The sequence below is a fragment of the Nematocida homosporus genome (genome assembly GCF_024244095.1).
Source record: "Nematocida homosporus strain JUm1504 chromosome Unknown 4555, whole genome shotgun sequence".
Classification (NCBI taxonomy): domain Eukaryota; kingdom Fungi; phylum Microsporidia; genus Nematocida; species Nematocida homosporus.
The window spans coordinates 41,337-65,857 of record NW_026250675.1 but is presented as its reverse complement, the minus strand read 5'-3'; the positions used below and the strand labels follow the sequence as shown (position 1 = coordinate 65,857).

At 40.5% G+C, this 24,521-nt stretch overlaps 13 protein-coding genes across 13 annotated transcripts; 10 read left to right on the top strand and 3 right to left on the bottom strand.

Annotated features, from left to right (window-relative positions):
- NEHOM01_1259 (ubiquitin-large subunit ribosomal protein L40e) lies at window positions 1-295 on the top strand (the record flags this gene model as incomplete). Its single annotated transcript, XM_051490137.1, has 1 exon — window positions 1-295. A coding segment is annotated over one exon (295 nt), but the record flags the coding sequence as incomplete, so codon positions are not given.
- Window positions 296-1,193: 898 nt separating this feature from the next.
- Window positions 1,194-4,658, top strand: NEHOM01_1291 (uncharacterized protein; the record flags this gene model as incomplete). The annotated part of the gene is made up of 1 exon (XM_051490169.1): window positions 1,194-4,658. The coding sequence occupies one exon, from the start codon at window positions 1,194-1,196 to the stop codon at window positions 4,656-4,658; it is 3,465 nt and encodes a 1,154-aa protein (XP_051346129.1).
- Window positions 4,659-5,403: 745 nt separating this feature from the next.
- Window positions 5,404-7,701, top strand: NEHOM01_1290 (uncharacterized protein; the record flags this gene model as incomplete). The annotated part of the gene is made up of 1 exon (XM_051490168.1): window positions 5,404-7,701. The coding sequence occupies one exon, from the start codon at window positions 5,404-5,406 to the stop codon at window positions 7,699-7,701; it is 2,298 nt and encodes a 765-aa protein (XP_051346128.1).
- A 619-nt stretch (window positions 7,702-8,320) lies between these two features.
- On the top strand, window positions 8,321-9,730 carry NEHOM01_1289 (uncharacterized protein; the record flags this gene model as incomplete). Its single annotated transcript, XM_051490167.1, has 1 exon — window positions 8,321-9,730. One exon carries the CDS (start codon window positions 8,321-8,323, stop codon window positions 9,728-9,730), a length of 1,410 nt encoding a protein of 469 aa, XP_051346127.1.
- Window positions 9,731-10,183: 453 nt separating this feature from the next.
- NEHOM01_1288 (protein farnesyltransferase subunit beta) lies at window positions 10,184-11,224 on the top strand (the record flags this gene model as incomplete). The annotated part of the gene is made up of 1 exon (XM_051490166.1): window positions 10,184-11,224. The coding sequence occupies one exon, from the start codon at window positions 10,184-10,186 to the stop codon at window positions 11,222-11,224; it is 1,041 nt and encodes a 346-aa protein (XP_051346126.1).
- Window positions 11,225-12,218: 994 nt separating this feature from the next.
- On the bottom strand, window positions 12,219-12,842 carry NEHOM01_1287 (transcription initiation factor TFIIH subunit 3; the record flags this gene model as incomplete). The annotated part of the gene is made up of 1 exon (XM_051490165.1): window positions 12,219-12,842. The coding sequence occupies one exon, from the start codon at window positions 12,840-12,842 to the stop codon at window positions 12,219-12,221; it is 624 nt and encodes a 207-aa protein (XP_051346125.1).
- A 182-nt stretch (window positions 12,843-13,024) lies between these two features.
- NEHOM01_1286 (uncharacterized protein) lies at window positions 13,025-16,300 on the top strand (the record flags this gene model as incomplete). Its single annotated transcript, XM_051490164.1, has 1 exon — window positions 13,025-16,300. The coding sequence occupies one exon, from the start codon at window positions 13,025-13,027 to the stop codon at window positions 16,298-16,300; it is 3,276 nt and encodes a 1,091-aa protein (XP_051346124.1).
- Window positions 16,301-17,204: 904 nt separating this feature from the next.
- On the bottom strand, window positions 17,205-17,453 carry NEHOM01_1258 (anaphase-promoting complex subunit 11; the record flags this gene model as incomplete). The annotated part of the gene is made up of 1 exon (XM_051490136.1): window positions 17,205-17,453. The coding sequence occupies one exon, from the start codon at window positions 17,451-17,453 to the stop codon at window positions 17,205-17,207; it is 249 nt and encodes an 82-aa protein (XP_051346096.1).
- A 45-nt stretch (window positions 17,454-17,498) lies between these two features.
- On the bottom strand, window positions 17,499-18,089 carry NEHOM01_1285 (large subunit ribosomal protein L17e; the record flags this gene model as incomplete). The annotated part of the gene is made up of 1 exon (XM_051490163.1): window positions 17,499-18,089. The coding sequence occupies one exon, from the start codon at window positions 18,087-18,089 to the stop codon at window positions 17,499-17,501; it is 591 nt and encodes a 196-aa protein (XP_051346123.1).
- Window positions 18,090-18,109: 20 nt separating this feature from the next.
- Window positions 18,110-20,563, top strand: NEHOM01_1284 (ATP-dependent RNA helicase DHX36; the record flags this gene model as incomplete). Its single annotated transcript, XM_051490162.1, has 1 exon — window positions 18,110-20,563. The coding sequence occupies one exon, from the start codon at window positions 18,110-18,112 to the stop codon at window positions 20,561-20,563; it is 2,454 nt and encodes an 817-aa protein (XP_051346122.1).
- Window positions 20,564-21,028: 465 nt separating this feature from the next.
- NEHOM01_1283 (uncharacterized protein) lies at window positions 21,029-21,700 on the top strand (the record flags this gene model as incomplete). Its single annotated transcript, XM_051490161.1, has 1 exon — window positions 21,029-21,700. The coding sequence occupies one exon, from the start codon at window positions 21,029-21,031 to the stop codon at window positions 21,698-21,700; it is 672 nt and encodes a 223-aa protein (XP_051346121.1).
- A 798-nt stretch (window positions 21,701-22,498) lies between these two features.
- NEHOM01_1282 (uncharacterized protein) lies at window positions 22,499-23,218 on the top strand (the record flags this gene model as incomplete). The annotated part of the gene is made up of 1 exon (XM_051490160.1): window positions 22,499-23,218. One exon carries the CDS (start codon window positions 22,499-22,501, stop codon window positions 23,216-23,218), a length of 720 nt encoding a protein of 239 aa, XP_051346120.1.
- Window positions 23,219-23,829: 611 nt separating this feature from the next.
- On the top strand, window positions 23,830-24,510 carry NEHOM01_1281 (20S proteasome subunit beta 6; the record flags this gene model as incomplete). The annotated part of the gene is made up of 1 exon (XM_051490159.1): window positions 23,830-24,510. One exon carries the CDS (start codon window positions 23,830-23,832, stop codon window positions 24,508-24,510), a length of 681 nt encoding a protein of 226 aa, XP_051346119.1.
- Window positions 24,511-24,521: the final 11 nt, after the last annotated feature.

Genomic DNA, 24,521 nt, shown 5'->3' with positions numbered 1-24,521 from the left:
AGGAATACCTCCCGATCAACAAAGATTGATCTTTGCTGGTAAACAATTGGAAGACGGCCGGACTTTATCTGACTATAACATTCAGAAGGAAAGTACTATTCACTTAGTACTACGCTTACGAGGAGGAACTATTACTGATACTGATAGAGTATTTGTGACTGAAAAAAGAACTCGTTTACTTATTTGCCGTGGTTGCTACTCTCGTAATAACATTAGGGCTACTCACTGCCGCAAAGACTCTTGTGGACACTCGACTAACCTTAGGGCTAAGAAGAAGTTTAAGAAGACCAAGTAAACACTCCTCAGGGCTTCTTTGCTTGCTTGCCAATAAATATGAGTAAGTAGTTAGTTGTTTTCTTATCTTATCTAATAAGTTGTTTTATTATCTTATCTAATAAGTTGTTTTCTTATCTTATCTCATATTCAAATACCAACTCAATACATTTCTTGAGACGAGTAGGGCCTTTTATTAAGTAAATATGATTGTGTTGGTATTAGTATAGGTATTAGTATTGGTGTTAGAGTTAGTATTAGAGATAGTAGTAGTAAGTTGTAATGCCCATGGGATGGATAACATCCATTAGCCAATACATACTCCATTAAAGACATTCCTTGAGACGAACACCGGTACCGTTTATTAGATAAATGTGGCTGTGAGTGAGAGGATGACGTCATATCGAAATGTAGATAAGATATGCAAAACTAATTTGGTTAAAGCCTCCTGGTTATATTAAAGTTACGGGAACTAGTAATATTAATAGATGGCTTCTAGTGAGTAGCTTGCCAGTGATCAGGTTGATCGTTGTGAGAAATGAGTAGTGGTCGTATGACAGCACTACATAAGTAGTAAGTACTAAGTAGTGCTAAGTAGTAAGTAGTGCTAAGTATTGGTTGTATGACAGAACTACACTAAGATAGCATAACTCAAGTTAATATAAAATTATCTAAATTGAGATAGGGCTGGAGGGGTTGTGTTTTGGGTTGGTTTGTGGGGTAGATGTGAAATTAGGATGGGGTGTTTGGGTTGGTTTAGCTCGGCTTGTTGATATATTGAAGGTGGTGGTTGTGTTAGTGGTTGTGGAGTTGAATTGAGTTATTATTGGGTTGGGTTGATGCTTTAGTAGCGATCTAAATAATGATCAAATGTGAGCTATAAAGATATAAAGACTGAGTAGTAAAATAGGTGTAATACAATGCAAGTGGTATATAAGAGTATGAAGACGAACACGACCAAGAATATGAAGATGGATCGTGGGTATAGAGCAATGAGATACTGGGCGGTGGTTGTGTGTTTAGGGCTGGTGGTATGGCGTGAAGTATTGGGAATGATAGCGGTGGAAGGTAATAGCAATGCTAATGGTGTTGAAAGTGGTAGTGACAATAAGGATATATGTAGCTTGACAAATACGGATTCTAAAGATACGAATTCTAAAGATACGAATAATAGTGAGGACAAGCTTGATAAGGTGTTGACCTCGGCCTTGGCTTTGAAGTTGAAGTCAACGAGGGAGGATCAGTGGCAGCCATTGGAAAGCAAAATAGAAGAGGTCCTACAAACGCTTGGGTTTAGATGGCAGGTTGATTTTAAGTATGTTAGTGATTCTAGTATTGATGGAGGTAAGAAGCAGAATAATGAGTCTGGGAGTTCGGACGAGTCCTCGTTGGTAGAACAGAAGTTTATGGCTAAAGGTTATGTTTTGAATAGTGATGGTTCAGTGAAGACGGATCGTAGTGTAGGTTGTAATTTGCAGGAGTTAAAGAGCGAGAATATTGGTTATAGGATAAGGGTGATGGGATATAGGCTTATTTTTCAGTTGCACGAATATGAGGATGTCAGTATGGCCAATAAGGAGTTGGATGTATGGCGAAGGATTGTGTCAATTCGGGTTAGACATGTTTATGTTGGGTTTGATTTGAATGGTGGATGCTGCTATAATATGAATCTGCTAATTGTATCTCGAATTGTTAACACATTTGATTGTGAGAAGTTGGTCATTGGTACTGTAATGAAGCAGGATAGAGAATTAAGAACAGAAGGCCCGGGGCATGTTACGAATGCTCAGAAAGAGGCATATAATGCATTTAGTCGGATTAATTATAAGTTGGCGTGCCAAGTTGAATTCACTGCACTCGGTGCTCGAGAGTGGATTAATGCGAATGTTGCTTTGTTGCGGTCGGTTAAAGCAGTGGTTTTAAAGAATGAAAGTGTTAATTGTGGTTTGATTCTTAGCAGTTTAGCATTAATAGATGATTACACGTTTGTTTTAGATATTAGTAATTCTGGGGGTACGTTTGATTTTGGGTTTCTTCATAACTCTTCTCCTCGCTGTAGTAGAATTGTTATTATCTCTGTGCTGAAGAATGTGGGGATACTTACTGGGCTTGAACAGGCAACTACGACCATTGATTCAACGATAACTCTTATAAGTGAATGGTCGATTCTTAGGTATATAGCTAAACATAATCCGACTGAAATTTGTGTTCATACGCTGATTGGTACTGGTTGTGATCCGGTGGTGGAATACCAAAAGACTAAAACTATTCAAGTTGTCGCAGAGGCTAGGCCTATTATTCTTGCTCGTAAGGTCATCACTACAATTCCCAATACAGAAGCATGTGGAGTTTTGGGTTATTACCAAAAGTACTATAATCGACAAGCTTGTCTCCAGTATGGTATAAGTGCGGATGAAGATCAGTTTCAGTATGATAGTGGACGAAATCATATTTTGTTAACTCTAGCTAGACTCAACAAATTTGGTGGGCTAGCCCAGGTGCCATGTGAATTTAAAATGCAGAAACGGGTGTGTGATGGCCATCAAATGAGTGGTTCACAGACCTCACTGCCTCAAATAGACCTCTTCTTTCAACTTAGACACTATATGATGTCAGACGGACTTATAATATCCAAACATATGCGCCAACCTTTCTGCCAGCATATACGCTACAATAGTATCACGATCAAAGGACCGTATGAATGGGTCAATGACTACATCAGCAGTTGCTTTGATCTGCTGAATCGGTTCCGAAACCTTACTGCCCAGAAACTTACACTCGCCAATATCGATAAGGTTCACGGGCAAATGGGCATTTTTAATATAGATATGATCAAAACATCCCCACCTGACCAACCAAAATACCATCTCAACATTAAGACCTTAGTGCTTTCTAACGTGCATCGTGATGTTATCTACACCCTATTGAACAACTATAGCTTTGTTAACCCAATAGAACTGCATATTCTAAACCAGTACAACCAAAACCTGGCCATAGCCCAAATTCTCTCTCTTCCTATAAGCAATCTAATCTCCAAACTTGTGATTGACGACTTTGTTGAACTAGAAGAGGTCAAAAACCACACGATCTACACAGCCACTGGTAAATTCAAGGAATTCTCACTGTTCAACTACATAAAGACAATGGCCAATCAAAACAAAACGCTCGATGATCTGGGTCTTAAAAAGCTGTTCTTGCAACTACACAATGTGGATTGCATGAAGTATGCCAATGTCTTAAGCGAATTTAGCCGCTTTGGTGTTCAATATCAGATTGTTTCTCTTAATAGCTACTTCTCAAATATCATAAACAGTTACAATAACGTTCGTGAGACAATGGGGCCTTGGCATACTGAGGCCGTGGATGATATAATGTTTGACAACCTTAGTATGCGGGCTTTAGAAACCGATCTTACAGATAATTCTCCTCAGAAGCCAACCACCACTAATTTCGCTAGAGTCGAAATTACACCCGATAGTGTAGATTCACTTATCTTATATTTCGATGGCACTGATACTTTGACCGAAAATAACCTCATAGCCATTTTGCGTTGGATAACTCACCGATTTGGACATATAACCAACTTGAATCTAATCAACATTAAGTTAGACGATCGAGACAAACATATAATGAACAGCCGTTACCACATTCCCAATTGGTTATCCGCATCGTTGATAATTAAAGTAAAACCGGACATCTCAAAAAGCGATTATATTCAACTGAAGACTCGGCAGACTCTTGTATGTTTGAACCTCAGTACGAACGGCGATAACAACATTGTACAAGAATATATAAATTCCAAGGTCTTGTCAGGTATTCGACCTATCCTAAAAGTGCCAGCGAAACTCATACCTATCCCTATCCCTTGCTGTTCAAAATTCAATTGTACTATCCCAATACTAACCCAACCTATAACGCCCACAGAGAATATGCCGAAAACCCCCAACAATAATATCTCTTGCATGTACTGCAAGCGCAAGATTACTATCCCAATGAGTGTGGAAGAGAACCAAGACCCGAGAAGAACCGATAACATCTACTACATTACTTCGTGTTTACACAACTTAATCTGTCACGCTTGTATAAACCGCCGGAAGGCGGGCTCACAAGAAAGATCCCACCACAGCCCATTAAAGTCATCTCCCTACTGTCGAACGTGTGCCAAAGGGTTTAATCTCGCTTATAAGCCTAAACGGATTCAAAGTGCGAAAGATCTCAAGCTCAGAACTAGTTTGGTAGAAGCCATGTCAACCAAGCCTATCAATAAGATCCCCGAGCAAGATATCCAAATGATTAAGGATTGCCAACTCTATTTCTATCAAATGCGCTGCGACTTAGATAGTAATGAGTTAATGGAATCCGAACTCCGTATTATCTACATCTAAGATAAATAAATCATTCGGTTAATCATCTGAGTTATATTAAGTCTAAACAAATAAAGAATAAGAGCACCACCTATATCTCCAACACATTAAATTGAATCCGGTCTACACCAACCGGATTTTAGTTCTACCAGACCAAACCCAAGATATGAACGTCATAAAATAGACAGAACCAGTCTATAATTCAAAAGAAGCAACGACCAAAAGCCACAGGTTTATTAGTCTGACACTCAACAGCCACTCCACTCCATTCCACTCCACCCTATACCATACCATACCACATCGTATTACATACAAAGTATTTACCCACCTATATCTCTGAGAATTATTAAAACTCAAAGTTGAAGTCATACTCAGCAAAGGCTTGTATTAACTTCAAGATTCAACTCCAACTCAATCCAACACAATCCAACCTATCCCCAAACTAACTCAACTCCACCCCACCTAACCCAATACCAACCCAAACCAACTTAGCTTAACATCTATTTTCAAAGAAAACATCTCTTTTGATTATTATTGAGATAGTATGTGCCAAAGGATAATTTAGATATTTTGAAGTCTCGACATCTTTCACACTAACCCAATCCAAAATAAACAATAAAGATATATCAAATAACCAAAGACAAGATACCAAACAACCAAATCAAGCCCAAATCAATAAAATACAACTACCAACCTATCCCAAACCCAATCAAACACTAAGAATACACAACTAACCACTTAATAGTGCAATATTTTTTTGGTGCTGATGAATTGTTTCTGGTTGTTTATAAGTTTGTTCTCAAGTTTAGGGTTAATTCAAGTTACTAACGCGTATTTTGTGGGCATTGACGATTCCTTTTTAAATGCTTCGATTAGCATTGGGGGTGCGCACTTAACTGCTCAAGATAACAAGAAAGAGATAGTAAACAGTAAAGGCCTTAGTATTGATTCAAGTGGGGCGATTAAACTAGACAATGACCGATTGGCTGTTTATAGTCCACAAGGACTTATATTCGAGTCAGAAGAGGAAACGTACATGCGCTTCCCTTTCCTAAGACGAGGAGATAGAGGAGGTCCTTTTACAGTCAAACATGATAGCTTGTATACGGACTTACCCGTATCTTATCTCTATGGAGTATACTTGGGAGAGAAGTTGCGCAAGTTCAAAGATATGCCTGAGACTAAGTGTTCTTCCCTAATACCCGCCTCACTTTGTCTGACTGTCCGTGCGTATGCAACAAGTGAGCAAAAAGCACAGGCTCTAGAAGCAGCCACTGAAGCAGCTCGGCGGCTTTTTGAACGATCAGTGACTGTAGGTATAATTGGAGATGACGTAGCTATTGCCGCTGATTATATAGCACCTGGAACTGTACCTAAGATAATGCAGGTCTATGTCCTACGAGGTCGGATGGTAGTAGCTTCCTTACTAAGGTACACCCCTGAAAAGAAGAGACTAACTGCCGTCTATACGCCTAAAGTCTTTCCTATCTATGATGAGAACGAGTTGTACCAGCAAATAGAGGAGTACTTAGTCTCGAAATTAGTAGAGATAGTTGCTAGTCGTAAAAAGAACAACATGGCGATTACTTTCTATGGGGGCACTAAGCCAATCCGGTGCGAAACTCATCCTGAAACCGATTTGGCTAAGGAAGAGAACGAAGAAGCAGTATTGAGTTATAGTTATAACATTTTACCTTTAGTTAATAGTATCTTGATTGAAATCAACAATGAGCATAAGGAAGACGCTCTGATTGAGTTTGAGCAGATTGTTTTGGAACAGATTGATACTGAGGAGAAACAGACTATTGTTCCACGAAGTGAGCAATCTCACCACCGGATAAATGTTGCTCCTTTAAAGAGTCAGTTATATCAATGGGTGCAGGATAAGGTGCCTTTGATCAATGATATGGTAGCTGCTGTAGAGGCCAAGAGAATGAAGGTTAGCAAAAAGAGAGGTCAAGAAGATATTATACCCGAAGTGACTTTGGTTTATAACGATGTTTTTGTCCCAACTTTATTCCGTACGTTATTATCTGAAAGTAGATTGAATGAGGAAAAGTGCCAGTTTGCGAATAAGTCTTCTTTATCTTTAGGTGCAGCTCAAGTTAGGAAAGTAGGTATTCAGGTGGAGTATCCTCTAGGTACGATTGGAGTCAAGAGTGCTCTGACTTATGTTCTTAATGGGGAACAGAAGACTAATTCTGGCGTTGAACATCTTCTGAATAATGAGAGTAAAGCAATGGAGCACATTCAGTTGATTTGGAAGAAGGAAAACCTGGAGTCACACGATACAGTCTTTAAGGGCTTGGATGCGGAAGAGAAAGAAGGTTTATTCTCTCGGTTATTCTCTTATATTGGTAATCGGACTGTAACGGCTTTTGGTAAGAGTCCGGAACGATCTAAGGCCGTTGCTGACTATATGGCTACGATTAAGGCTGCGGCCCAACGTGAGAGTATTCGGTTAAAGATAGAAGATCTAATTCGAGCTATTCTTGACCAACTGTCTGAAGGAACGCGGATTTATGAAGAGGCTTTACCGCACATACCTAAGGAGGCTGAATCATTCCAGCAGTACTTAGACCAAATATCTGCGGAAGTCAAGGACTTGCAAGCTAAGAAACCGAGTTTACAGGTCAGGAAGATGTTTGAAAACGTTGATACGCGGTTGGCTCTTAGAATAGGAACCCTGCAGAAAGAGTATAACGAGTTCTTACGTCTGCGAGATGAGAAAGATCTACAAGAGAGAGAAGCCAAGGCTAAAGCTGAACTTGAGGCTAAAGAAGGTGAAGGTAAGGAGGGTGAAGTTAAGGAAGGTGAAGTTAAGGAAGGTGAAGGTAACGCGGAAGAACCCACTTCAGCTCCAGTTACCCAGCCAGTTACTGCCGAAGGCGGTTCAATGGTGCCAGTCGATCCAGCTGATCTACTTGAACAGTCCACCGATACAGCCCCTGCCGATCCTACCCCTACTGAGGCCACTGTGTCTACCAAAACTCAGACAGAAGGATTTGATAGTGGAACAGCAGCCATTATTGATGATAAGCCACACTTCCAGGCCGATCTATAATAAATGTCCTTTGGTCTAAACAAGCTGCTTTAGTTGGTGTTGGGATTGAGTTGAGTTGGGATTGAGTTAGTGTAATGCCCATGGGATGGATAACTGTAATGCCCATGGAATGGATAACATCCATTAGCCAATACATACTCCATTAAAGACACTCCTTGAGACGAACACCGGTACCTTTTATTAGATAAATGTGGCTGTGAGTGAGAGGATAACGTCATATCGAAATGTAGATAAGATATGCAAAATTACTTTGGTTATAAGACCCTGATTCTATTAAAGTTCCGGGAACTAGTAATATTAATAGATGGCTTCTAGTGAGTAGCTTGCCAGTGATCAGGTTGATCGTTGTGGGAAATGAGTAGTGGTCGTATGACAGCACTACAGTTAGGCATTAAAAATAGAGGTCAAGATTAAATTCAAAGAGGTATATGCCTGGGTTGGTGTGGGGTTTGTATTGTGGAGGACATAATGACTGTTTGGAATATGAAATAAGAAGGTAATAGTAGTACCGGTTTGAGTAATGTAGTTGGGTGTGATAGATGTACGATCTTTATTCACTTGTATCGTCATTGTAGATTAAAAGATGAGAGTATAGATTGGGTTTGGAGTTTGGAATTTTATGAATATCTACCATTACATTGCAGTTGCTGGGTTTGAGGTGCTGAACTGGCTCGGTCTAGTTTCCCAGACTAGTGCAGTATATAAACAGAGTAATAGCTTGGCGGGTATTGCCCGGGCTATCTCAGATCAGGTACTTCCTGGCCGGTTAGTAAGTGCTAGCCAGATTAGTTCGAATCAGAATCTTGTCGAGCAGTTCATGGACTGTGCCAGATATGCTAACAATAGTCTGGTCTTTCAACCTGAAATGGAAGCTACACTTGGATCGAATTGTTTCTATACTACGGCTGAGGAAATAGATGAAGATGAGATAGATACTTTTGAACAACAAGAATGGAAGAGATTGTTTCCTTTCCAATTCAACAGTGTTTCCGAGGCTGCCAAATGGATCTCTCTTTATGACAATTGTTTGCATACAGTATCTCCTAGTAACTTTAAATGCGAGATTGATCTAGAACGTAGCTCAATAGCAGCAGGGATAAATTGGGTTAAGCATTGGACTCAGTATATGCAACCTATGATCAGGCGGACTCTGGATATATTTGAGGCGGCTAAGAAGAATGGGCCAACTAAAGATTTATACCAGACACTGAGTACAACCCAACCTGGACTATACTTGCCTCTGCTGTTTTGTCTTAGAGATAAAGGCCCGGCCACATATTCTAGTAACCTCAATTTCTTTATCAGTTTTCCTTGGATTTCTAACCGGTCTTTTACCCAAGTTCAAAAGGATCTTCAGCTAAGCACAATTAAGGAGTGGAAGCGTCTTATTGTTAATTCTTCCTCTGACATATCTTTGAATGATCGATGTACTGCCCGCCAGCTCAATCACTATCTATACTCATTTGTAAAGCAACAACACACTATATCAGGAATATTGCGGTTTCCAAACACCCCTCTGGGAAAGTATTATGAACTAAGTCGTACATACAATAATCTGAGCAAAGAACTGCACGAGTTTACTGAGCTTAATGTAGTTCAGATCTTTAATACTATGGAGCCAGAAGCTATTATGGTAGAAATAAACAAGTACCCAGAAGAAATCATAGATAAAATCGCTAGAGACTCCATTGCACTGATTGATGCTAAACTAACACCATTTACCGAATTCTTTGATAAAGTCTTGGACTGGGAAGAACATCCCTCTACTGTATCCATAGAACGTGACATTGAGCCTTGGATAGCCTTTCTAAAAGCGCACTTAGAGCATCTCGCCGAGATCCAAAGCACTATCACTTTACTAAAGCCTATAATTAGAGATAGTCTAACCCAAACTGACTGGCCACAAGCACAGAGCTTAAATCAATGCATCGTCGCCCTAGATACGCCCAGTACTCCTAATACTACAGGAGATACTACTGCTTCTAGCCATCCATCTGCCAACCCAGAAACCAATACTAGCCCAAACTAACCCCATAGCCGAAAGTCCGCTAACCCCAGCCAAAGCCAATCCAACCAATACCGCACCCAAAAAGACTGGCAACCAAGCCCCTCCAACCAAAAACAGATGAACTCCACTCCTTAATTATACGAGATTCCTTCCATCCAACTTCAATAACATTATCACATTAAGTCACACCTTCTACTCTCAACATATGTAATTAGATCTACTACTAACTACTACTTAATTCAACTCAACTCAACCCACCCTACTCTAACATAACCCAACCCAACCCAACCCAATACTAACCCACACCAACTCATGACTACAAGAAAAACACCTACCCCATTGTTCTAAGATCAGAAACCAAAGTATTACCAAACCAATCTTTATTCTTAGTCGTCAGCCAACCCGATCAGTATATTTCCCGCCTCAATCGCGCCTAACCCAATACAATACCAACGGAACCTCTGTTTTTTCTTAATGTACACCGACGAAGGAATCGAAACCCAAACTTCTATTGATGCCTACACATTGAACATGCTAATTAGAAATAAGAAAGATGTGCCTTTGAATATTGAGGGCCATTTAGCCTATTTAAAGGACCAATTAACTAAACCTATTAGCTCGCATCTAAGCGTAATTGTACCATGGGTAAGCACATGGTTAGTGAACGGATTTTATGTACTACTGGGCAAGGAAAAGTTCAAAGAGGAACTGAAGAGTGGATATTTGCAAGTCTTAGACCGATTAGCAACTGACATTTTATCTTATCAAACTACAGGATTTGGTGGAAATCGCGATCTGCCGCCAAACTTAGGAAATACATATGCGGCCTTATCCTTCTTGCGAATCATGGGACGTTTAGAGGAAGTAGATAAGGATAAGGTTGTGCAGTTTATTCAAGAAATGAAAGTCGATGGTGGATTTACTATGCACGTGAATGGAGAGGTCGATGCTCGTTCGCTTTACTGTGCGATTGCCTCGTATTCGCTTCTGTTCTCAGATAAGATAGACAGTAACTCGCAATTAAGTCCATTGGAGACTGAAACTGGGAAGGGTTTGTTTGCGGAGGCGTATGGTTGGATTTGTGATGCCCAGACATATGAAGGTGGGTTTGCGGCTCTGCCTGGTGAAGAAGCACATGGTGGATATACTTACTGCGCGATAGCATCACTGCAGATTTTAGGAAAGCCAATTCCAAATGAAGAGCTTCTATCAGAGTGGCTGTATCAACGCCAGGACTTTATTTCCAAGGGGTTCAATGGCCGAACGAATAAGGGAGTTGATTCTTGCTATAACTTTTGGGTAGGCGGTTCAATGAAGATGCTTAATATGCGGCCGGTATCTGTACAGGGGCTAATTACTTATACACTATCTAATTGCCAAGTACCAACCGGTGGACTGAGCAGTGTTCCTCGAGCTGTCCCTAAAGCCGATGTATATCACACATGTTATGCCCTGTTAGGACTTTACATCCAAACCGCCACCGATTTCAACACAGCCCTTGGAGTTCCGGTTTAATAGGACTTTTCTCGGGTATTGCATCGTATTAAAATGCTAGTTCAACCAAGCCCAATCCAACCTAATAAACTGGACCCATTCTTACCACATTGTTCGTTTATTTATTGTACTAATCCAACCCTAACTCAATACTTAACCAAAACACACTCTATTAAAGAGATTCCTTGATATATCTGTGGGTACCATTTATTGAGTAAATACAGTTGAGTTGGAATAAGATGACGTCATATTAAGTTAGTGTAGATATAATAAACCAAATTGGTTAAATTACGTGTTACTGTTAGTCTTGTGTTAGTATTGTGTTGGTATTGTGTTAGTCTTGGATAGTGATCGTATGACAGCACTACACCAACCCAATAGTGAATGTCTTTGCTACAAGCACCTCAAACCGCCAAACCAAATTCCACCCAACCTAACTCCACTCAACCCACTCAACTCAATTTAATACTAACCCATATCATATCATAATTCTAAAAGAAAACCCAAAGTCTACGATTTCTAAATTTACTCGGTTTACTTTAGCATTTAGTTGACTATTATTGAAACACTTAGTGTGGTGTTTAGAGCATCCAATACTATTCTTTGCTTATGAATACGTGTTAGGCTTAGGTTAGGATTGTGTTAGTTACATTACAGTATGTTTCATAGGAGATAAGCATAAGTCAACACATCTTTATGCTTCATCAGCAGTTCCAATGGGTTAGTAGTGGGTTGTGTTGAGTTTAAGAAGATATCAACTCAATTAGGTATTGTACACGACATACCCAGTTGCTACTTCATTCAATAAATCTGAAGAGTGTCTAATATGATTATGTCTTAGTAGAAGTGCTACTAGTTGAAAACGGCGTGTAGCCACTTACCAACACGACAGTTAACATAGCTTGAAACTTAAGATAAACCCAAATATTCTATAAACAGCTTTATTCACCTCTAACTCAAGATAGTCAAATCTAATCTAATCAAAACATCAACTTAATCAAATCAACGCAATCAATCAAAAGACAAACTTAGTCTTACAGTGACGACAGAGAGGCACAAATTTACAGTAAAGCCCCAAGCAGATAGGACACAAAAACCCAACCTTGATTTCATTCCCATGACAGCTACAAACACGAGTACCACTATCTTCAACATAATCACCAAAATCAAGACCTAACAACCCTAGCAGGAATCCAAATAGAGATCCTCCTGCTTCCAGCGAAAAACACCGACCTCTTAAGACTCCAGCCATTTCTGAAACAAACCCAGATGCCGGAGTCACACAATCAACGGCAATACCCCACTTCCTAGCAGTAAAGGCACACTTAATGAAGTTCTGTGGCGAACCGCCCGAAGCAAATAGAAGAATCCGACCCGAACCCGCTCGATGCGCCAAAAGCAATGAGTACCCAAAATCATTAGCAATACTTCCTTCTTCAGCTGCAAACCCTCTTTCGATCTTACTACTCAATGTTTCTTCGAAATCAGATGAAGAGTCATAAATAACTTTACAACCTTGTACCACTTGTAACTTACTACTTTCACTAGTATTAGCATAAACAGATAGGAAAACAAGCAGATCGCTTATAACTTGGGGTGTAGCTGGAAAACCACCAGCTAGAACGAGAACTAGAAGCATAAAAATTTAGAGTGGAATCTGCTAATTAGAAGTCTAGCCGTTGATTGAGTTAGTATTCTGGGTTTAGTATTGGGTTAGTGTGGGGTTGGCTTGAGTTTATGGTTCAGATGGTTTTGGGTCTTATTGATTTATTAAACAAGATAGTTTCTTATAGAGATAGCATTTCTTTTTATCTAACATTTATGCTAGGGTATAAGTTGAAAGTTATTAGACTCTGGTTCTTGCTAATACTAAGCAGTCTTCTATTTATGTCGGTTATTTGTAAGCCTAAACATACCAAGAAAGGTAAGGGTAAAGTGGTTAAAAAAGAGATAGATCAGGTGGACGTTGAGTCAACATTGGGCTCTCTTATGTGTGGATTGAAAGCCCGAGTTAGTAACGAAACCGAAGAGATAGTAATTGTATGGAAGACACGTTTTAAAGATCCTCTGCCAGCAGTCCAAATAACCAATCCAACGGTCATTCTGCCAAGTCTAAGCAAAGAATCAACTAAAAGACTCGATAGTATAAGCAAGGGCATAGATCATATCGGTCGTATTGAGATAAACCATTTAATTGTTGACAAGTTCGATATCGGCACAGGTGATAAAGGCGGCAAAATCATATCAATTATACTGCGAATACTGTACCGAGTAGATGCGCAGATGATTAATATTCAGCAAATCACTGGGGTGCTCCCCCGACCGCTCGACTCAATTTGTTTGTTGGAAAAGAACCTTGGCTTACCGCCAACCAAAATAACACTAACCCAGACCCACACATCAATTTCTATTCTTACATACCTCTACAATCTGAAACCAATAATTGAGCTGAACATCAGTTCCTATAGCGGCCAATCTCGTCTTAATTGCGACAGTATTTGCTGGGCACCCAACAGCACACTAAACCTCTATATGGCCAAGTTAGAGGCACCTGTATACATACTGCAGATAAAGGACAAGATAAACACATTTGACAAACTTACTTTATATTACAGTGGCGCCTTCTGCGCCCTTAAAAGCGGTTGTACGTACTATATCCCTACATCTACTTTAATCGCGTTTATTAATCAATCCAAGCTTCAAGTTCTAGTCATTGACTATAGAATCTTCCTCTTATCCTTGGCCAAAGTGCAAATCGAGCTAAAAGAAGTCCATCTGCTTAACGTCTTTCTTACCTCCACCAAACAGGTCCTTAAGGAATTGGGCCTTACTGAATATAAACTATGCAATGACTATAAACAGATCAAACGAGATAAACTAGCCCTTGTCTGCACCCAAATAGTCTTTGATAATTGCAACAACAACAAGAACAAGCAAGCACTATTCTTCCCCATGCTGGCCAGTGACGAAGAGGAGTTCGTAAATGACCGGGTCAATCTACTAAAAGGACTCAACAAAAACGAGCCCATCGAAGTCCTCAAACAGTCCGACGATCGAGCTTCTTATAATGATAATCTAATTGAGATGTACCGCAAACTCAACATAACCATGCTACCATCGACAAGACCCCATGAGCATCCATACCATCCAACCGGTCTTCTAGTTCCTCGACTTAGTTTTGATTTAAGCAAACGAGATCAGTTGGTAGAGATCTATGATCTTTTAGCCCAGACATGCTACACATTCTCAGTCCCCGTCAACATTATTTATCAAGAGGTTCATATCTATTGTTCAAATGCAAAAACCAAAGATATAGATAGCCATTTTAGCGAGCTAATCTCACAGCTCGGCCCACTAAGGCCCGAAACCGTCCTCTGTTTGAAGAATCTCGATCTAAACAACCTCTATTTCACAGATAAAGAAAAGGTCAGTTTGTGCACCCAGCATATCAAGTTCGTTACTACCAAAGCGAGCGGTTATGAAGCCACACTAACGGCCCTCGATTTGGCAAATCTGACCCAAATATCGATAGACGAAGTCCCAGAGCTCGCCGGAAAAGCTCATGACATCTGGTTCTCTATTTTCATGCAACCCAATCTCAAATGTCTCACAATCACAACCAACTGGATCAAATACCTCACCCGAGCTGCACCAGCAGCCGCCTGCTTCCCTATATGCCACATTGTTCTAACTACTTCCAATCTAAAACAAACCATCAACGAAGACCTCATTCCTCTTAATCCCAATAAGATCGCCCTGCACCAACTATGCCGAATATCCATCATCCGCGTCATCATCGAAGCCCACAAGAAGCCCAACCACCCAACCACCCAAGCAATTTTCAAACAACTCCAAGACTGGTATATGCCGATACTCAACCAAGATACCATTCTCATAAACACGGCTCCAACCGATCTTCCGGATCTGGAGCAGATAACCCAACTCCAATCCTACTTCATTTCTCTCAACAACCCACCCACTACCAAACACCTCATTCTTAAACCCATCGCCACCACCAACCAATCCGACAAGAATCCACTTAATTACTTCACCGCAATTCTACATTGGGCCTCTTTCTTTTTCCCCAACCTTATCTCCATTACTTTCCAAGGCTTCAATATCCACGACAAAACCCAATTTCTTCTCACCAACAGTTCATACGTTCTCATCAGCTCCATACCCCGCGTACCCTTCCAAATAACCTTTAACTACTACCTAACTCCAAATACAACCACAACCCCGCCTGCCACCCAAATGGTCACATTCCAGCCCAAACTCGAATGCATCCATGCTGACCAAGCCTTCTTCCAATCCGCCCGAAAAGCCTCTTTCATTATCGAAATAACCAGAGTCGTCGGCCCCGGAGCTTGCGCAATTGGAGGGGTCGCCGATGTCCCCATCAGCAACTATTACAACCGCCTCTCTAGGCTCTGCCAAGGCCCATCTTGCTCACTAATCCAACAAGCCCAACGTCTATTTTGCAAACCCTATAAAGACATCAGCTTCATATGCAGCCAAACTAGGCGTATCGAGCGCCAATTCCTCTACATCCTCCCTTGCCAGCACATCTTCTGTTCCTACTGCCTTATCCCCGGCCGCAACGATAACCCAAAATGCCCCATGTGCGACGAACCCTACATCTATAATACAACCACCCAAACCTACATCCCCACCTACCACCTTCCAACTGAACGCAGCCCAGCCGAGGTCATCGACCGGTTCATCTACAATCCCTTCAACCCTCCAAAGGTAAATAATGCAGACACCCAAAATCCAAGCACTTGCCCATCATTATTGCCGAACCCATTACATCCTCCATGCATTCTATACCAAGAAGACATCTACCCCGACCTTTTCGGCCACATCAAGCCAATCATTCTTTCCAATATCAAACGCACAGCAAAAGGCCTAAACCCAGACATAACCCAACATTCTCCCGGCCCAAACATCAATGAAGACATCAGGCAATTAATCAAGGACTTTAGATTCCAGACACCTACCCGCTTACCGCCCAACCCCACCCAACAACCTCACAACCGACCCAGTCCAAACAAATGCTACTATACCATCATGCCACTCGAGGAACAATATGAGTAAGCTGGTATTAAGTTAAGTAAAGTTATGTGATAGTGTTAAGTAAAGTTATGTGTTAGTGTTAAGTTAAGTTAAGTAAAGTTATGTTGATGTTAAGTTATTGTGGTACCTAAATCCATGTCAATTCAATGCCAATCCAATGCATACTCTATCACAGATATTCCTTGAGATAAGTATTGTCAGTTATTAAGTAAATATGGTTGAGTTAAGAGAGGATTACGTTAGTGTTAGTATTGCGTTAGTGTTAGCATTGGTTAGTAGTACTAAGTAGTAAGTAGTGACCAGGGTGATCGTTGTAGGAAATGGGTAGTGGTCGTATGACAGTACTACACCAACCCAATAAGAGTTCCATGTAACCAGCGGTACCTTTTATTAGATAAGTCAAACGACATACCAAATTACTAGACCAGCAATCAAGTTATTTATCCGAAAGAAGAGCAGCAATACCAAAGCCACCCCACAACTACATACCAAATCCCAATCCCAACCCAATCCAATAAATTGAACTTAACATACTCAACATACTTAACTAAATCTAATAACTCATTTATTGTAACCGCAAATCCATTCATGCAATCGCAAAATAACTCACTCATTCCAAAAACCACCCACTCAATCGCAACATTCCTCCGATCAAACCCACCCAACCAACCCAAATAAGACGAGAACAAAACCATCACACTCTTACTAAGCCCCAACCAGCAACTCTTACCCCACCCAACCCAACCCCAACCAATCCAAACCCAAATCCAACCAACAACCAAACCAACGCAAATACTAAATAAGTTAAGTTACGCATACATTAAGTTACGTATACATTAAGTTACGTATACATTAAGTCAAGTAAAGTAAAGTAAAGTTAACGTATACTAAACCAATTCTATACTAAACTGAATACTAAGCTAATTTATAACCCAGATACTTCTGCCCATTCGGCACGACAAATCGGGCATAAACTACTACTTGTCTGCCATTTCTGAATACAGTGCTGGTGGTAGTAGTGCTTACACTCGCCTAAAGCCGGAACACAATCCAAAGGATGCACACATTCCGGACACATTTGCTCAAAAGCCTGCTGACATATCCCACAAATACCCTCAGAAACTCGCCACCGCCAACTATACCCAACTTTTAAACCATTAACTCGTACATACATATCAAAAACAAATCCAGAATTTACTCTTTATTGCCCCTCGACCCATTACAGCCTCTTCTTACTAGGCGCCCGCAACCGACCACAAACAGCCAAAGCCCAATTCCTACGCTCAGCCCTCTTCTGGGCAATACTTGCTACTGGCTTCTCAGCCGGAATAGCTCCTAATTGCTCTTCAGCAACTAGTTCTATATGGCAAGGCGACTTGTTCCAGGCAGTGACTCGACCATGAGCACGATAAGTCCTATTATGAATGATAGGAGCTCTTTGCACTTGAGCATGCATGATCTTCATCTTAGAAGCATCTAAACCCTTATGAACTGCTGTCTTCTGCATACTCTTCAAGATAGACTTGACTTGAGTTACACTCTTTTCCGGCCATCTACCTTGTAGAACTCCAAACTCTTTAGCTTGGGCTCTTCTTGGGACTCCTCCATTGTACTTCCGCATGGGAATACATCTTTGTCGGGCTAATACGTCATCCATATACTTAATAGCACTAGTTAGCCACATTCCACGTAAAATAGTAACTGTCTGATGAGTGTTCTTATAACTGATTTTAGCATTCTTCATTGCGGCTTTAACTGCCTTATCATTGTTTTCTGGTGTATAGGCATAATTAGTCTTAGCTTTCTTCATACTAGGGGTCTAAAAAAAAGATGTTAGTAAGTTGTTTAATCGATGCGATAGTTAATCAAGTGAAAGAAAAGGCCGTTAGAGGGAAAGTACTTGTTATTGTAGGAGAGACGGGTTCTGGTAAGTCGACAGAAGTTCCTAAGTTATTATTAGATACGTATGGGTTGAGTGGAGATAAGTTAAGTTTAAGTGGAGAGAAGTTAAGTTTAGTAGAGAAGCAGTGTAGTTTAAGTAGTAATAGTTTAGTAGAGACACAGTCTAATAGTAATAGTTTAAGTAGTAATAGTAATAGTTTAAGTAGTAATAGTAATAGTAAGTCAAGTAGTAATAGTTTAAGTAGTAGTAAGTCAAGTACTAGTCATAGTAATAGTAATAGTTTAAGTAGTACTAGTAAGTCAAGTAGTAATAATGAACTAAGTAGTTATAGTAAGTTAAGTAATAGCAATACTAACCCAAGTAATACTAACCTACGTAGTGGCTGGGAGGTGGTGGTGACTCAGCCGCGGAGGGTGGCGGCGGTGGCTTTGGCTCGGCGGGTGAGTAGTTTAAGTCCTGAGTTGGGGGTGGATGGAGTGGGGTATGCTATTCGGTTTAAAGATACTTGTACGAAACGGACTAGGATAAAGTATGTAACGGATGGAGTTTTATTGAAGTGGTTGGAAGGTGGTCGAGTGCTTGATACGGTGGTGGTGGATGAAGTGCATGAACGTACGGTTAGGACTGATGTATTATTAGGACTGTTGAAGGATAGGATTAAGAGTTTAAGGTTGGTGTTAATGAGTGCTACGGCTGAGTTAGAGATGATTAAAGAGTACTTTACTAGGGATGGGATTGAAGTAGAGGTGGTGGAAATTCCCGGGCGGAAGTTTCCAGTTGAGATTAAGTACTTACCCCGGCGATCTTCTGATTACATTCAAATGGCCCAAACGGTCATATCTATGATAGTAAGGGGGTACGAATTAGATAATGTCTTAAGTAATAGTAATAGTAATAGTAGTAGTAAGTCAAGTAGAGATAATGCAAGTAGTAGTAACGCAAGTAGAGATAACGCAAGTAAAGATAACAATCCCATTGATTTGATATTTAAAGAGAGTAAGACTAGTAAGTCAGTCTCAGAATCAAAATCAAAATCAACCTCTTCTTCCCTATCGCAATCATCGGCTGAGATACTAAAGCTAAATCAAGATAATGGTCTGGGAATGGTTGGGGTGGGACGGAAGAAGAATAGAGGAGTGATTTTGGTCTTTTTATCGGGATTGGAAGATATTGATGATCTTTATAAGTCGGTCTCTTTATTGAGTGAAGTTGAAGTACTTAAGTTGCACTCGAGTTTGGAAGATGCCGAACAGAAAAGGATATTCACGGCTAGGAGTCAGCGAATTAGAGTAATTCTATCTACTAATATAGCTGAGACGAGTTTGACTATTCCGGGAGTGCGTTGGGTGATAGATTGTGGTGTGGAGAAGATAAGTGTTTCCCGGGAAGGGGTAGAAAGCTTAGGTATTGTTAAGATATCTAAATCTTCGGCGGATCAACGAGCTGGTCGGGCGGGTAGAACTGGGCCTGGTGTGTGCTATCGCTTGTATACACAAAATACGTACCAAATGATGGATAAACAAGCGGCTCCGGAGATTTTAAGGACTGATATTTCGGCCGTATGTTTATCTTTGATAAGGATGGATAAAGATCCTGGTAGTTTTGATTTCTTGGCTAATCCTGGGGAGAGTGCTATTCTGGGCTCATTAAGAGAGTTGTTTGTTTTGGGATTGATTGATAAGGAGAAAAAGATAACTGAAATGGGTCGGAAAGTAGCTGGGTTTCCTCTTTCACCCTCTTTAGGGAAGTTTTTGGTGGCTGGTCGGACTTTAGGAGTATCTTGTACGGTGGCTGGAGTCTGTGCTTTGTTATCAACTGGTGCATTGTTTGTGCTGCCGCCGGGTAGTGAGGCGGCTGTAATGGAAAGTGTGGTGGAAGATAGAGAAAAAGCTTCTGATTTGACTTTATGTGCGGCATTGTTCTTCTCGTTTCTGCAGACTCCTTTGGATAGACAGAAGAGTTTCTGTACTGGCTTGGGTGTATCTTATCGGGAGATGAGAAATGCTGAACGGATTTATCAGCAGTTGCTTGCTTTGGTCTTACCTAAGAAGGGTAGAATGGACTGGAGAGAGGAAGTATTGGGCGGCCGAGATATATCTATGACGGCTAGATTGTGTGTTTTGCTTTCAGAGTCGGTAGCAGATAGGTTGCATCAAGCTGCATCTGCGGCTTTCTTAACTCGTGTGGCCGAAAGTGCTGGTAGTGGGTCTTATCTTCACTTATACTCGAAAAACCATGTTTGGATTCATCCGGGTTCAGTTATGTTCCGTAAACGAGAGGGAGTTGTTGGGTTTGTCCTTTCATCCCAAACTTCTAAACCCTACCTTCTTTATGTCTTTCCGTTTACCAATAGCAGTATTGAGTTGAGTAGGGTTAAGTAGTGTTGGGTTGAGTTGAGTAGGGTTAAGTAGAGTTGGGTTGTGTTGAGTTAAGTAGGATATGAAGATGGTTGTGACTGAGAGTGGTAGAAGGGATGGGACTAGAATGCTTATCTTAAAAGGAATAAACAATTAGATTGGTTTAGTATTGGGTTGGTTTGTTCTTATTTTCTCATCTTACAGATCACTTATCACAATATCACCTATCACAAGATCATATAGTCTTCTTTTAAATCTACTCACATCGATTGTATTCTGCTTTCTATTCAGTGGCGGCTTATAAAAGAACATCGTAAGTGTTGCATGTCTAACACCAACTCAACACCAGCCTAACACCAGCCTAACACCAATACTAACACCAACCAAACTCAACTTAATAGGAACTGCGACTGATTTATTTATTTTGAACTTTGGTCTTACCGGATTAGGAAATTAACGGATTATATAAAGGAGAAGAAAATTCAAGATATGAAAAAGATACTAATAAAACACGATGATCTCCAGTCTACTCATAGAATGGAAGCGGCGGCTATTGCTACTCCAATCATATTCGGCTTATCAGCAGCCACAATTATATCTGTTTTGGTCTCAGCGGGGATTGTATGCTTCAAAAAAATGGTTGATACAGATCTGCCAATGGCCAACTTGGGACTGACATGTATAGTAGGAGTCTTTGCAATCATTAGTTTCGCGGCTGTCTTCTTTATTGAGTCTGGCTGGTCATTATTTGACTGTTACCAGAACACTAAAACAAGTAGAGCTGTCTTATGGATTGGCACTATTATTACTGTTATTATAGCTAGTTTCTTAACTTCTCTATTCATTTATCTACAACTTATTCACAAGATTGATTTCGATCTTATCTACATACTCAAGACAGTCTTTCTATTGGGAGCTGTCCTGTTGTCCATGGTCGTAGGAATCTGGCATAACATTACCTTCAAGGGACGTTTAGGAAAGAATGCATTGGCAATCCGATACCTTCTATTGGGCGGCCTAGTTGTTCTTGGTTTGTTGGCTATGGGTTGCATTCATTATGAAAAGAGCATTTATGGTCGGTCCTTTGTTGTAGATTATATCTCCGATTGGCTTCTGAAGTACTTTGATGGTATAGCTGCCTTTTTGAGTAACTCACTATAAGCCCAGCGTGGTGCTCAATATACGACATGCTTTGCTTGTATTGGGTTAGTATTAGGTTAGTATTAGGTTAGTTGCATTGCAGTGTGTTTCATTGGGGATAAGCACAAGCTAGCGCATCTTTATTCTTCATCAGCAGTTCCATTGGGTTAGTATTCGGTTGAGCTGGGTTTAAGAAGCCATTAACTCAATTAGTTGTTGTACACGTCATATCTAATACGTTGATACTTTATTCAATAAATCCGAAGAGTGTCTAATATGATCATGTCTTGGTTTAGTATTGGTTTAGTATTGATCAGCAACGGCGTGTAGCCATTCACCAACACGACACCTAGTCATCATAACTCTCAATCCAACAAACACTATAGACAATCCCAATTCAAATATCCCAAAGCCGTCCAGCTTAATTAAGAGGGACGAAACAGTATACATTGCATCACCAGCCCAGCCCAGCCCAACCCAATACTAACCCAATAATACTAACCCAATGCCATAGAGTTAATCAATCTAATACTAGAGACCTTATCAACTCATACTAGCCCATAATGCCAGTAAGAACTGATTTATCACGATTGGTATAATTTGAAGGCGATATATATGTTTTGAAAGTATATACTGGCCTATAAAAGAGATAGAGCTTGTTAAATCAGCAACTTTTATTTAGGACATTTAGCCCATGTCGTTAATTACTGACCATACAAAAATAAAATTACCTAATTAGGTAATGAGGTCATATGCAAACTTTTCATTACCTAATTAGGTAATTTTGTGGTCTATATAAAGAAAAGTAAATTTTAACCTATGATAGCACTTAAGAGACGTGATGTAGCTGAGATTACTTCTACTACGCAAACAGTGTCTATTGTTAGCTCAATTTTATCTAGTTTAGCAGCCGCCGTAGTCGTGTCCGCCTTTGTCTCCGCAATGATCGTCTGTGCCAAACAAGGTGCCATTGATGACAAGCTATATCTTAACTTGCCAGTCACTTGCATAGTCGCTGCCATTATGACCATTGGTCTCGCAGTCGGATTCTTCTTCCACACCCGCATGTCTCTACTTGACTCCCACGAGAAGAGTAAAGAGTTTAAAACCGTAGTCTTGGCCAGTGTTAGCATTGCCGCTATTCTGGCTCTAATATTGACCTTCTTATTCACTTACCTCCAACTCAACTTCATTATTAGTCCAAATGCTGTCTACATCCTCAAGGAGGCTCTTCTTCTAGGTACTATAGTTTTAGCAATGGGCGCAACAGTCTGGAACGCCATTAACCTCAAAGGTCGTCAAGGTCTGACCCAAGCCGTACTGATCAGATTTACTTCTATCGTTATTTTATCTATCCTAGTTGCACTTATCATGGCCTACGTCTATTATGAAAAGGGTATTTACACCCGAGCATTTAATGCCAAGCTGAACGCCGATCTTGCTAATCAAGCCACCGATTTAATTATCTGGGGAGCTGGTACTATCTTAAAAGAGGCCGAGAGTATTACCGCCGCACTTAAAAAAGGTATCAAGTCTTAACCAGTGATGACGTCATTAATAGGACCAAAATAATCCTACCCAATACCTTCTAAATAAAAGTCAAGGTAATTCAAAACTCTATCTTCATCCACATTTATTATTATAACGGCCCAAACATATCTAACCCAATACTAACACCCCCAACCAACCATACCTTAGTATCGTGTTATTGAGTGGCCACATGCCGTTTTCAATCCATACTAAACCAAAACATAGTCATATTAGACACTCTCGCAGGATTTATTGAATAAAGTATTAGTATTAAGTTGGTATCTTCTTAAGCCAAATACATACTGTATTTATAGTTTGGAGTTGTACTCTACCAATCTCTAGCCCAATTAATTGATCTCTTGTTCCTAGACCTACTGATGAATAATAAAGATGTACTAACTTATACTTATCCCCAATGAAACATACTGCAATGTAACTAACCTAACCCAACCAAACCTAACCCAACCCAATACAACCTAACCCTAACCTAACCCTAACCTAACCCTAACCCAACCCAACCCAACCCAATACAAACAAAGAATGTCGTATATTGAACACCATACTTAGTTTCACAATTCTAATTCAATCTAAACTATACTACGACTTGTTTTTTTGTTTGTATGGAAGTTCAACCCGGTATTATACGTCATGGCGGATCCGATAATCTATATAGTGATAACTCTGGAACTTCTTTATCTATTTTAGGCCGAGACTTCTGTGTAGTGGCTGCTGATACTCGGCACTCAGCAGAATACCATATCAACACCCGTAAGGCCACTAAAATCTTCACTATCGGCAATATGGTCCTGAGTGCTACTGGCTTCTATGCTGATGCCCGTTCAGTTTATGCCCAACTTAAGTACACCATTGAAAACTACGAGTTCAACTTTTCCCGACCTATGCCTATTGCCCAGGCAGCCGCCGCCCTTCATATGATTCTCTACAGCAACCGTTTCTTCTTCAAGTACGCCTACTGCTGCCTTTCTGGCTTTACTCCCCAGGGTATTCCTAAGGTCTACTCCTACGATCCAGTTGGTTCCTACCAGGAGACACCTTGCCGTTGTAACGGATCGGGTGAAAGAATGCTCCAACCCCTGCTAGACTCCTGGATCAAAAGGAACAACTGGAACTGTGCTGAAGGCAAAGAGTACACTCCAACTGCCGCTGAAACTGTATCTCTTATTCGCGATCTTTACAATGGAGTGGCCGAAACCGATGTAAAAACTGGCGATGCACTTGAGGTCTATGTGATCACTAACCAGTCGATTACTAGAGACGAGTACCCCTTAAGAGGCGATTAAACCAATTTAAT